Raw genomic sequence first — 13,936 nt, 5'->3', positions numbered from 1 at the left:
TGAGGATCGTTCCATCACTGTTATGGTAAATGGTAAACGCTCTGGATTTGTACAGCACCTTTCTAGTCATTTCAACCACTCAAAGCACTCTTACATCACATCCTCATTCACCCACTCATCATTCATACAGGAGGAATCCAAGTTGGAAGCCCTGCTTCAGGAGCAGGTTGGGGTTCAGTGTCTTGCCCAAGGACACTTCGACACAAAGGGGATCGAACCACCGACCTTCTGATTGAGGGCGGATTAAGTGTATTGAGGACAGGAATTGGGGAATATTTTCTGACCTGTGGCAGATCAGTGACCCACATGTATCTTTATTGGTGTGTTAACATTCATGGGGTGGGAAAAAGAGAACACTCATAAGCTATTCTACGAGATAGGAGACACACTTTACGAATAAAATGTAACACTTAGTGTTGCAGATAACCATGAAAGACCTGATCATTTAGACAAACAACCCAGGAAGTAGCTTTTTTTTTAACATGCACTGCTGCAGTCTGTTCCAACCGACAGACACCAAAAAAGAGAAAAACAGGCGACAAAAAAATTTTTTTATTGCTGTACAAAAAAAGTAAGTAAGTCACATTTCCCAAATAAGGTCAGTGGTGGAGGGGAAATCTGGTAAGTGATCTGCTGAATCTTTATTCAGATATACAGTCCTCACTGCAGTGCAAGGAAACACGCTCCCTGGTTACCTCCTAAAATCATTGTAAACGCAGTTGGTGTTATGTAGTCAGTTTGTTAGGTTCTGTAGTCAGTTTGTTAGGTTCTGTAGTCAGTTTGTTAGGTTCTGTGGTCAGTTTGTTAGGTTCTGTGGTCAGTTTGTTAAGTTCTGTAGTCAGTTTGCTAGGTTCTGTAGTCAGTTTGCTAGGTTCTGTAGTAAGTTTGCTAGGTTCTGTGGTCAGTTTGCTAGGTTCTGTGGTCAGTTTGCTAGGTTCTGTGGTCAGTTTGTTAGGTTCTGTAGTCAGTTTGCTAGGTTCTGTGGTCAGTTTGCTAAGTTCTGTAGTCAGTTTGTTAAGTTCTGTAGTCAGTTTGTTAGGTTCTGTAGTCAGTTTGCTAGGTTCTGTAGTCAGTTTGTTAGGTTCTGTAGTCAGTTTGCTAGGTTCTGTAGTCAGTTTGCTAAGTTCTGTAGTCAGTTTGTTAAGTTCTGTAGTCAGTTTGTTAGGTTCTGTAGTCAGTTTGCTAGGTTCTGTGGTCAGTTTGCTAGGTTCTGTGGTCAGTTTGCTAGGTTCTGTGGTCAGTTTGTTAGGTTCTGTGGTCAGTTTGTTAGGTTCTGTAGTCAGTTCGTTAGGTTCTGTGGTCAGTTCGTTAAGTTCTGTGGTCAGTTCGTTAGGTTCTGTGGTCAGTTTGCTAGGTTCTGTAGTCAGTTTGTTAGGTTCTGTAGTCAGTTCGCTAGGTTCTGTAGTCAGTTCGTTAGGTTCTGTAGTCAGTTTGTTAGGTTCTGTAGTCCAAAACATCTGCACTTGGTATCATTCTGTACTGTTTTTAGGACCATGTTGGTCAGTAAGTGAAGTTAAGAAGAAAAGTTTAAAATGAACTAAAAGTGAACGTGCTGTTTTTAAGACCATGTTCTGAAATAGTGTCATGACCTTTATTAACCTCAGCAGCAGGGACCACTGAGATAAATAAAAGGTTTAATCTGGAGACCTTAACTCCATCGGCTCATACGGCCCAAAAAGGTTTTTGGCCGATATAAGTCTATAAGTCCTATTTGAATAACAATAACTAGGACATGCTATGTAATAGAGTTGAGCAAATCACCCACATACCTTGTAAGGTTTTTGTTTTTCCTCTTGGCCTAACCTCATGGGAGCTATGAAACTTTTAGTGTATGTTGTCACTGGTATCCAAGTCACTGTCTGCAGCTGGGTTTTAAGAGGTGAAATGGTTAACAGCTAAATGTATGTGCAGTAAGCATATGCAGTATCTTATGTATTGTGCAGATTCACATGATTGGATAGCCTAATTTACTGTAGAAATTACAGCATTATACAAGCAAATGTGCACCTGATAAACTACTAACTAACTATTAAAGAATATAGTCTTTGCCTGTATTCTCTAATCATGGTAAGTAAGTCATTTAATTACAGTAAGAATGACGGTAACTGGCTATCAGCCCTGCCACAGTGCACTGGGATTTGTCCTACAGTACATCATTGTTTACTGTGAATCTCTACAGTAAGTTACTGCGATTTCCTACAGGAAATATGTTGTCACTGTGGCTTTCAACAGTCTGATCTCTGATTACTGCGATTTTCAAGCAGATGCACAGTATTGTACTGTACATTCACTGTGCAGAAACACAGTCGATTCCTGTGGATTTCACTGGCGCTGTTTTACAGTGTGGCTATTGCTGGATGACACGTTGTTTGTGGGATTTATTTTCTGATTTTTCTATATCATTGATATGACAGACAGCATGTATTGACACGACAGTGGGAAGGTTGGGTAGGAGTGAGGTGGGTGAGGTATTATCCTACAAAATAAAGAGAAAATGTTTGAGGCGTTGGTCCACACAGTGTTGTAAGGGGTTAACTGAGGACAGGCATTGATCTGAACACGTTAGAGTTCAGAATATTTAAGAATTTCCCCGTTTACCTCTATGAATAAATAGAACTACGGGGACTTTGAGTGCTGCCAAAACTCAGGTGACCACACTGCAGCACTGTGGCTGAATACTTCCTGTGTGACAGGGGACAGGACTGAAGCTTCTAATGACGTGCAGCTTTCATTACACACCCTGTGTAGATAAGGTTGCTTCTTACAAACATCTGGTGATTCATGGTGATATAGAATTTGAAATGGCCAGATTTAAAAGGGGTTTGCAGAGTTCAGAGTCATGTGGCCTGGATAACAGTTAATAAGCCGATAGAAACAGCACCGACAGGTTATGAACAAGTGAAGGCTGGTTTGACCCCCCAGTTCATTAGGAGACAGTATATTGAGTTTTGGTGACAGATGCCCAGATCCTCCACAAAGTGATTTAGAAGGCCTCTTGTATCCACAGCTGACAAGTGATGAATGACTTCACGCTTCCTTGTTCTCTGTAATTCTGGTTACAGTTAAACATCATTTCTACGGTCTTGTTTTTTTTTTTGCTTTGTTACATCTTGTTTCTACCCGTTCCATTTGTATTGACTCTTTATGATACTGTGTCTTTAGCTGCATTGCTTCTCTTATTTTCTAAATTTGGGCAAAGGGCAGTTTATTATTCATCAAAAGTTCAAAGATTAATAACACATCAAAAAAGATGATCCCGGTGGAAAAGTAGTCAGGGTAAGGGATGTATGCATATTGTTCACTCAAAGCAAACTGAGTGATATAAATATAACACTATATTTTTTTTTTTGTGCAAATGTTTTAAAAGTGGTTGAAAAAGTGAATCTCTGTTCCCTTCAGGGGCCCCCTGGCTGCTCGGGGGCCATAAGCACCCTCTCGGGTTGCTTACGTCCCGACCCGTCTCATGTTGAATCCTTAGAGCACGTTCACGCGTTAAATGAAGAAGGCTGTTTTGTGGAGCTGTGTGTGTTCGGCAGACCCTCCATCACATCGACCGTCTGATATTTAACCACCTCACATATGGGTCATCGAAACTCCTTAACCAGCCTCTCGTTGCTCCATATATGGGCAGTGAAAGTCAACAGTGCGCGTGTGGGCGCAGCCGCTGGTGTTTGTTGATCTGTCATTTGAAGATGGGTCAGATTTAAATTTAAACCAAATTAGCTTTCTCACTTTGACAGTTGCACACTCATCATCTCTCTCCACCCCCACGCACACACATAAACACACACAATATTTGCATACACACACTCCAGTTGCTGTACTCCCACACAGAGAAAGTATGTGGGCTACAAAAGCAAACTGTATCCAGTGTGGGCTTTTTCTCGATGTCTGTGACAATTAAATAGACAAGGAAATAATTGTGTATTCTCGCATATTTAATTCACGACAGTGCTGTAACCTGAGTGGGAATGCTGGGAAGTGAATGAGTTTGTATTTTGAAGAAGGTAACCATGTTGGCATGTGTTGTCCCAAAGGTTTATCTTCACTGGGTCCACTGACCAAAGAGTTCTCTTGTATTTTGACTTGAAGGAAGTTGGATTTCCAACTTTCTAAATCACTGGATCCTGTTTAGTCATGTAGACCAGAGAAGCCACAGTTCAGCGTTATGTCCTGATCATTAAAGAATCATGCTATGGTGTCTATATACACTTTATTTTCTTGAGATCACAAAATACTCATTCTGTGAATTAAACATGACCCAAGCTGTCTTCTGGTGACAAGTTAGATACAAATGAAAGCAATTCTAACGTGTGGTCTTAAATCAGTAGGACTAAAGAAATACATTTTATCCAATCCAGGGACGCTGCTGTACTAACTGTCGTCATAGGCACACTATGGGTCTCCATTAGAATATTATAAGAGAATTAGTGCCTTCTGTCTATCATGGTGAACCACTCAGTCACTGTACAGTAGGTATATTTCAGGGGCAGTACAGGGATTTTCCCTGGTTGCTGCTGCAGGAGGTTACAGTAACTGTTATGTGTGGATTTCAATGATAAGCAGTGACAGACGATCCTCCAATCAGACTCTCGTGAGTTTTTAAGAAGGAATAAAGGGGGCGACGGTCTTGCTTATGTTGAGATCTGTAATGTAAAGAGCCAAAATGTGTCCACCCTGTCCACATCTTTCTGTATTATCACCACAGTGGAGGGTGTGGTGATACGCCTGCTGTCATACAGGTGTACAACAACAGTTAAATACAGAGACGACAGCGCAGTGTGGCTCTCAGCTGTTCACATGAAAAGGGACAGAAATACTGATGAGTGAAGAAGACACCTTCACACAGCTGACCAATCACTGCATGAAGTGGAGTCTCTCTCTCTCTCTCTCACACACACACACACACACACATACTTGTCTTTGTGAGGACAGTCATCGATGTAACACCCCGTACTCTAACCATCAACGTTACTTAAAGTTGTGAGGAAGAGGCAAAATGTCCTCACAACGCAGGAATGTCCTCACAACGATGGTGTAAAAAAACTGTTAACTATACAGAGACACGCGTGCACACACACACACACACACACACACACACACACATACACACACACGCACACACACACACACACACACACACACACACACACACACACACACACAGGTCATGGACTTTGTTTGATCTTGTAAAGTCCCTCCGTGGGTGGAGAAAGTTGACAGACAGAAAACAAAAATACTGGGCATGTGGGGTGGAATATAGTTTCCATTGTGTGTGTGTGTGTGTGTGTGTGTGTCTCATCACTCAGTTGCCACTACCGTGTTGCAATCTAAACATTTATTTCTTCTAACTCATAAAAAGGGTCCGACTATTGAAAAGCCAAATGTCCTCTGGATAACGTCAGGGGACCTCAGCTGCTGCTGCTGACACCAGATACCATGTGGACGACGGAATACTAAACTATTTTCCAACACAAAACATCTCAGCAGATTATTACACAATCGCCCTCTTGACATCAGAGGGCGGGTGGCTGAGAACAACCTCACGGGGTCACGGGGTCTAGATCAGATTGCTAAAGCTGGTTAACAAACACTAAATTAGCCAAATGATGGGACACTGAGATAAAGTCACACTCACCATTTATCCAGCACAGATATTAACTGAGCGGTCAGGTCATTTAACAGGAGCCTGGACCAACACCCACCTGATTTTAGAGAGTTTAAAAGTACTGAGGCCACGCAGGCTGGATGAGGTGTTCAGAGGGTCGCCGAGGAGAGTTAGATAAGTGACTAACCTTTTCCACTTCCAACTGTCTCAACTACTATTGGATGGATTTCCTTAAATGTTTAGAAAACTTCATACAGACATTCAATATCTAAAGAGGATGAATTCTACTGACTTTTTCTCTTGTGCCACTAGAAGGTTTACATTTTTTGGCAAAGCTAAGCACATCCTAAAGGAAGGAAGTCCTTTGGTTTATGATCAAACCAAAGGACGTTCCCATCATCTTTATTGGTATTTGTTTAGTGTTAATTAAGCAAATGTCAGCAGGCTAACATGCTAAACCAAGGCGGTGAATGCAGCCTCACGGTCTCGCTGAGCGTGACCGTAGACTTTTAGTAAAACTATATCAAAAATATATCAAATTAAAAAAAAGAAAGACATTTTCACTACTGTAACCTGCTTCGTTGTTTCATTCTGTTAATATCTGTCATTTATCTCATTCCTTCACAACTCTTATTTTTGCTTCTAAACTGTGTTTTACCCTTTCTCTTACAGAATTCTACTTTTGGTTCTGGGCTCGTTGCTGCTTAAATATCCCCTTCACCACCACCGCTGCTGCTGCTTGTCTTTAATACTTCTAACACTGTTGCTGGCACAGATGATAAATGAAATGATAAAAGCAAAAATGAAAGAAAGGCACTGCTCTGTCGCCACTTTGGCTTTTTCAAGACTACGTTTCCACTCCTTCACATCTAACATAAGGTCTGACTAATGGCACAACCCTGTCAGTAACAGCTCTATTCTTTGTGTGTGTGTGTGTGTGTGTGTGTGTGTGTGTGTGTGTGTGTGTGTCACAGACAGAGGTACAGTTCCTCAGGAAGCCACAGGAGGGCACAGGATTCTCTCTGAGGAGGTTCTCTAACCCACAGCAGCATGTGAAGCGCTCATCTCATCCCAGATGTGCAGCAGCGCCGTGCTGATGAATACTAACTGTGAATATTCAGGATCCCACCAGAAGGACTCTCAGTAGGTTCTCGTGGATGTGGCCCACTGTACTGTCACCTTGCATGTGTTTCTGTTTATTTCACGTGGCCCCCACCTCTACACACACCGCCTTCCTTCCGCTGGCTCTAAATACCTCTCAGTGACTATATTTAACCCCCCTGTGAATATTCTTTCCTAGAGCATAGTCAAATCAGACTGACATAAGTTTCCGAGCCCATGCAGCTTGTCGCACCCAAAGGAGTAAATTCCGCTACCATGTCCGACTCATTTGATTGTGGTTATGCCAGAGCGTCTCTCTCTCTCTCTCTCTCTCTCTCTCTCTCACACACACACACACACACACACACACACACACACACACACACTCAGCTCGGTAAAACTCGTCATTTTCCGACGGTCATATTCCGGAATCCAAACCAAATATGGAGTTTGGGGGCTGCTCCCCCGTCTCACCGGATTCAACCTTTTATGGGTTAAGAAGCTCAACCGGAATTCCTCCTTTGACACGAGAGCGCACTTAGACATAAGAAACACGAATATACCTGTGGGACAGTGATGTTTCAGAGAGGCTCAGAGGAAACACACCTGCTGCCTGCACCGTGGCTCTCTGCTGCTGTGTGCTGCCGGACATCACTTCCCTTTTCCTCTGCTCAGTGGAAAAAAAAAAAAGTCCGTTTAATGTGTCCCGGAGCGGCGGGTTCTCCACTGACAAGTGATTCCCTTTGTAATCGTCACGGAGCCTCCCGGCCAATCAGCGTCGGCAGCGCCTCTCCCCTCTCAGCGCTCCCCTCCACTCCCGCTCCATATATGGGTAATGACGTAGCGGCCGCATTCAAAAGGTTCCCATATATACATAGAAGTGAATGGGCCCCCGTTCCCAACAAGACTTACTTGGCGGCGGTGTTAAGTTTATCACCAGAGCGCATGAGCCGCAGCAGACAGCCGGAGCTCATCCTCTCACAGCCCGGGCCGGACAGAGACATGCAGCGGTGACCAGCTGGGGGTCCACACACTGCTATTTAGTGACAAAGAAAGAAAAAAAGAAGCTTTAAGGAGAAGAAGAAAAAAGGGGCACCCGAGAACGTGAGCGTGTTTCGACACAATGACGGCGAAAACTTTGGAGAAGGTGCCGGTGAATCTGGGGGGGTTCGTGCATCCCGCAGCGGAGAACGTGTACTCGGTGGATGACATCTCCAGCAGCCTGCCGACCTCTGTGGCAATCTTCCCCAACACCGACTTAGGGGCGCATTACGACCAGATGAGTTCAGGTAAGACGGTGCTCGGTGAGCCGTGGGGGGGTGTCTGTGTGTAGGAAGTGTCCCCATGGTTTCTCTCTGACAGTAACAGTACAAGTGTGACGGCGGTGGTTCTTGACTTAAAGCCCACTTTCCTGTTCAGAGCGCTCCGCTTCATCAGTGTGTCTCCTCTTCTTCTCTCCGCAGATGGCCTGATGAACTCAGACATGAGCCCAGAGAAGCGCTCTCTGGACCTCTCCTCCTACTCCAGCGGCTTCTCTCAGCCCGCGCCCCACCGCAACCAGACTTTCACCTACATGGGAAAGTTCTCCATCGACTCCCAGTACACAGGTAACTGGAATCCCGAGGGGGTGATCAACATCGTCTCGGGCATCTTCAACGTGGCCCAGCCGCCGCCTCCCCCCCCTCCTCCCTCCTCTTCAGCGTCCTCCTCCCCGGCTTCCTCAGGATCTCCCCATCACTTTTCCAGCGGAAATTTGAGTTGCACCATGGCGGCTCAGAACCAAGCAGAGATCGACCACCACCATCACCACCACCTGTACTCGCCTCCCCCTCCTTACTCCTCCTCTGGCTGCGGGGAGGTCTACCAGGACCCCTCGGCGTTTTTGTCCACCCCTACCTGCCCCATCGCCTCTTACCCGCCACCCTCCTACTCTTCGCCCAAGCAGCCCGGCGGCTCAGATGCGATCTTCCCCATCATCTCTGACTATTCGGGCTTCTTCCAGCCGGCCTGTCAGAGGGACATGCACACGGCAGGTATCCAAGATCGGAAACCATTCGGTCCATGTCCGCTCGACACGTTCCGCGTCCCTCCACCTCTGACCCCGCTGAACACTATCAGGAACTTTACGCTAGGGGGTCCGGGCGGTGGTGGGTCCGAGGGAGGACCTCCGAGGCTCCCCTCTGCCTACAGCCCACAGAACCTGCCCCTGAGGCCGATCCTGCGGCCCAGAAAGTACCCGAACAGACCCAGCAAGACGCCTATCCACGAGCGGCCGTACCCCTGTCCGGCAGAGGGCTGCGACCGGCGGTTCTCCCGCTCTGATGAACTGACCAGACACATCAGGATCCACACCGGACACAAGCCGTTCCAGTGCCGGATCTGTATGCGCAACTTCAGCCGCAGCGACCACCTCACTACGCACATTCGCACGCACACGGGCGAGAAGCCGTTCGCGTGCGACTTCTGTGGTCGCAAGTTCGCCCGGAGCGACGAGAGGAAGCGGCACACTAAAATCCACCTGAGGCAGAAGGAGAGGAAGTCATCCACGGTGTCCTCTTCGTCCTCCTCCTCGTCCAGCAGCACCGGCGTGGAGCGGCCGTCTGGCAGCATCAGCGCCACCAACGTGATTTGTTCCTAGTTTTCCCTGGAAAACTCTGATGTCACCGTGGCAGCAAGATGCACACTAACACCTTAAAAGAAAAAAAAGAACTATTAAATAATGATCCCGAAGCCGAACACCTGGATTGGAGTGATGAAGAACTTCTGTATAGCCGTGCGCAATTACGCACATTTACCCATTTCTGCTCCAAAACGGAGAGACGGCGAGACTGACACGAACGCACTTTGCCTGCACAGTGTAGAGAACAGAAAAGCAAACATAGCCATTAATTCACGGGAACACACCGGGGCGGTTGGAACGATGAGGGGGGGTTTTGGAATGTCACTGACACATATTGAGCGCGCAGCGGTCTGCGCCCTTCAGTGTGAAATAACTGCAATAATGTTTGGAAGAAAGAAAAAAAGTGTTATTCAACTGACAAAGTGTTCATTCTAACGTGTTTGTTGATGACTGTATGTCCCCTTTAGTGCCTTGCTGTGTGTCTTTTTGTACCCTGACTGATTCAAGGACGCTTCTAATGCAATGTATATTTGTCCTTTTAGTATGTAAAATAAGAAAACATTCTATTTTTGTACACATTTCGTCTCGTGTAAGTTCAAGTGTGAAGCAGTCGTGGTTCACGTGTGAAACAATGTTGGAGTATAAATATGTTGAACTCATACCAACTTGACATTTTTTTTGTTGTGATATGTGTTTTGAGACTTATTAAATGTCTGGGAATGATAAACACAGCCGATATCAGTTTGGTTTATTACTCTTAACTGATCCACTAAAGCGAAAACACGGGGCCAAGGGTGTCAGAGCAGGGGCGTTCAGGGTCGTCAGGTTGAAAGTGGCGAATTCTTTAATCTGTATTTTAAAAAAAACAGACTTGTAAAGCTGTTGATGTTGGAAAATGTATCGGGTAAATCCCACCTTGCGTCACCAATGGTATCTCTGACTCAGAGTTTGCACCCACTCATATCTTAATTTGGCACCACATCAGGTTACAAACAGGCTGTGACCTATTGTGATCAGTTTGTCGAAGTAAAGGTGAAAGGAAGTTTGTACTGTTTTGACTGTCGAGCTGAAATATTCTCTGAGTAAAAACAGTGAAAGGAACAAACCTTGAACATCAGCCTAAAGAGTCGAGAGGATCTGCTCTTCGTGACCCGTTCCAAACCCAGTGTCGGTCATGTTTTGGAGGACAAAGCAGCAAAAAGAGAAATATATGTAAGATTGTAAGAATAAGTCTGCAGTATAAAGACAGGGCCATAGAAATACTGAGAGTCCGTGTTAGCCCCGATTCTTTCAACAGTTTAATCATATTTTCTTTAAATATTACTTCCCAGTATGAAGGTAACCCAAATGCTGTTTAAATAATTTCTAAATATATTCAATACTTTTAATTTCTTCATTTATTTCTTCGGGTCTAAAAATACTGGAATCAGCCTATAAAACGGCCCTTATTTTAAAGTTTGAACTGTATCATGTTAACCCCTCTCAACTTGCTAAGACACACACATTTAGAAAAAAGAAAATACAAATGATATTATGTTTTCATTATATTTAAATTATAAAAAAAATCAGATTTCTTTTATATTGCTCATCATTCTAAACTGTTACCAGCTGCCACGGTTAGAAAAAGGCATTTTGCTTTTTCTCTTCTTGTTGTCTCTGTCCTTGTAGTGATTCACACCTGAGCACCTCTGAGGAGTGGGCTGCTGTGGTCACCTGCACCCTCTGTTGGGTAGGGTGCTTTTCCTTAGTATCTCATCTGAGTATATACTGATGCTGTCCAGTCAGCTGATTTATCTTATGTGAACAACATGTGAGCTTCTTGGTTCCTGGTCAAAGTAAAGGCCTCCTGTAGGACCAGTAAAACACAGACGGTGTGAAAATCATCGTGTCGTTCTGCCGTTCACTTATTTCACTTCCCCGCACTGAATGGCACTGAATTAAACAATACACACAACACCCACCACCCCCCTGCCACTATAGAGATATCCAACTTCTGTCACAATTCTACACATAGGAATAATATGATGGAATTTCAAGCTGCTTCATTTCGTTTCTCTCTGCAGTCGAGCAGGGCAGATTGTTACGGTGTGGCCAGAGTCATGAGTCCAGGTCAGGCAAACTGTGGGAAGGCTGCTTAACATCCCGCCCCAGCGAAACACCTTTCTCCTGGGTTATGCTGTTGTTGTGAGTTTCAGGATGAATGTCAAGAAGCCACTGAAAACCTGTCTAATAGTGTCACGTATTTTGTGTCTCTTGTATTATATTTTATGGTTTTTATGAACGTTTTCTGGGTTTCACGTCAATATATTGTCATTTGAGTGGCTAAAACCTGCCGATAGCAGGATGTTTACTGTGTTACAGAAAACAAAAGAAGTTAACACAAAAGAAAAGAATTGCTGCACTCTCTCATCAGTTATCTGACTGAAAATGCATCATGTTGGTCGGAGGCCTTTGACGAGTACCAACATCTCAGAACCACGAGACCTCACCAGCGATTACTGCCAAAGACAGACAACATGAAGTCACCATGACACACAATAGGAGAGTGGAAATAGAAAATGAGACTCTCGTTAATCACTTGTTTGTAGTGCCTGCCGTTTTAGAACGTTTCTCCTCTGTTTCATAGATTCTTAGATGCACTCGCACACCAAACGGTCAGGCTGGTTTTCCATCGGCTGCTGTCTCTAATGTGAAGATGAATGACGGTCACCTGCTGGTTCACATTGGGACTTTGATGGCAAAATGTAGAATTTTTTATTGTTAAGCTTATCATCGACGCTGTGTGGGAATTCATGCATTTCACACACACACACACACACACACATTAAAGGGAAGATGGCAAACAAGCAGGTTCAGTAATCTGTAACATCTGTATTCTTGTGAAGCCAACCAGCGTCATCATGAGCTGGACAAAGAGCACGATGGTTCCTCATACCCCCCCCTCACCCCCCCCCCCCCCCCCCCACACACACACACACACACACTCAGCACTTACAAGCAGTATACAAGCTTTTAAGAAATATTTTAGAACACACTAGAACGCAGTTGTACGCAGATAGAAGGACATTTGAAGTTTTAATTATAACGTTAGAAAGAATGAACAGCGACCAACCCCAGGGGGGGTGGGGGGGCAGAGGCGGGTCGCTTTGCAGTAATGGCCGCTGCTCGCTGTATATGATCCCAACGTAGTAAAGAAACCAATAATATGATATGAATTAATGATTAGAAAATGAATTCTATATTTTAGACATTACTTTATTGCTGTCTGCTATCAGAACTGCGTCTGTAGTAACTGTGCTGCACAGAAATAAGAGATGGTAGAATGCTGTCACTGGTCAGAAAGCCATGTGGTGAGAAGATATGTTCTATAGTGTTCCTGTTTTATTATAGTGTCCCACAAGCTGCATCAACATATGTGCACCCACAGGTGCAGTTCTAGCTGGAATGTATAAATATGTATGTATATGGAATATATAAACACATTAGGATTTTTAGAAAGGCTACGTAGGCTATACAGCCCAATTTAATCCAGAGGACTAAGACAAGAAGCAACAAAAACTGGGGGGGGATCTGTTTCCTTTCCAATAAAACAAGTCTATCCTGCCCGCCCCCCCGTTAGTGCACCGCCAGCGTAGTGAGCAGATCATGAGGCAGCGTTATGTCTGATCTCCAACATGACTTTAGACTTTAGACTTCTTTATTTTATCCCCCATAGGGGGAAATTTTCTTGTTACAGCAGCAACAATATAAACAGGGACAGTGAAAGAAACAAAGCAATAGAAAAGACAAAAAATAGCAAATATAAATATAAATAGAAATATAAATATAGATATAAATATATGGATTGTGATGAAATGAAATAAATATTTACACCATAGGATATTTGACGGAGCTCCACACCCATTCTGCAGTGGTAGAGGGAATTCTGCCTTTTAAGATGGACACTGTATCTGACATCTGCACAAGCAGCTGCCAACCACTGACCTGGTCCCTGTGCCCACAGAGCCTTTAGCACTGCAGTGGATCAGATTGTACATTAAAGAAAGCCTCAGTCTGACACTACAGACCAGTAGGGTCTGATGGACACGTCAGCTTAAATGAAGCCTGTTCTTCCGGTGATATTGTAAATGATCCTGGCGTGGGGCGAACAAAGGAACATCTCATCTCGTCTTCTACCAACATTGACAGGAAAATAGTTCAATTAAGCTTTTCCAACAGATCTAAATATCTGTCAAACATTCAACGTGTTCTTCAAATTTGTGGAGAGAGCCACAAATTAACAATAATGTTCAAGTGCTGCCACAAGTCCTCCATTGTGCTGAAGCGTGGGAGAAGTCTGAGCCTGTCCGGACGCTGACCTTCTCTCTGCCTTTTGTTTAAACTGTCTCAGTCTGTTTCAGGGTCATTATCCTGCTGCGAGGTGAAGCCTCTCTCACTCTGTTTTCTTGCACTTCTCAAGCCATAAATATAACATAAAGACATCCTTTGCTTCTTCAGGTTGCAACATTTAATCTGTTTGGCATTAAACTCTTATTTTAGATTTGAGATGTTTCCTCATCTTTTTCCGCTCAGAACTTAAAGCGGTTATGATGTAATGTGGTTTGTCA

At 44.3% G+C, this 13,936-nt stretch overlaps 1 protein-coding gene across 2 annotated transcripts; it reads left to right on the top strand.

The window, feature by feature from the left end:
* Positions 1-7,763: 7,763 nt before the first annotated feature.
* egr2b (early growth response 2b) lies at positions 7,764-10,039 on the top strand. 2 transcript variants are annotated; one of them, XM_070851948.1, is made up of 2 exons: positions 7,764-7,998; positions 8,173-10,039. In XM_070851948.1, the coding sequence occupies exons 1-2, from the start codon at positions 7,833-7,835 to the stop codon at positions 9,345-9,347; spliced, it is 1,341 nt and encodes a 446-aa protein (XP_070708049.1). In that variant the 5' UTR covers positions 7,764-7,832; the 3' UTR covers positions 9,348-10,039. The 2 variants fall into 2 exon arrangements, with proteins under 2 accessions (XP_070708049.1, XP_070708050.1); XM_070851949.1 differs by having other exon boundaries at positions 7,764-8,013.
* The last annotated feature ends 3,897 nt before the right edge of the window (positions 10,040-13,936 follow it).

This window comes from Pempheris klunzingeri, chromosome 20, assembly GCF_042242105.1.
Source record: "Pempheris klunzingeri isolate RE-2024b chromosome 20, fPemKlu1.hap1, whole genome shotgun sequence".
NCBI classification, from domain to species: Eukaryota; Metazoa; Chordata; class Actinopteri; order Acropomatiformes; family Pempheridae; genus Pempheris; species Pempheris klunzingeri.
The sequence above is the reverse complement of the archived record's forward strand: the minus strand, read 5'-3'. Positions and strand labels throughout refer to the sequence as shown.

Excerpts from the sequence above, each read along its gene's own strand:
- egr2b (XM_070851949.1), top strand. The coding sequence starts at position 7,833 with ATGACGGCGAAAACTTTGGAGAAGGTGCCGGTGAATCTGGGGGGGTTC. Across the intron at positions 8,014-8,172 it reads TTCAGGTAAGACGGTGCTCG|ATGGCCTGATGAACTCAGAC; the intron begins GTGAGCCGTGGG and ends TTCTCTCCGCAG.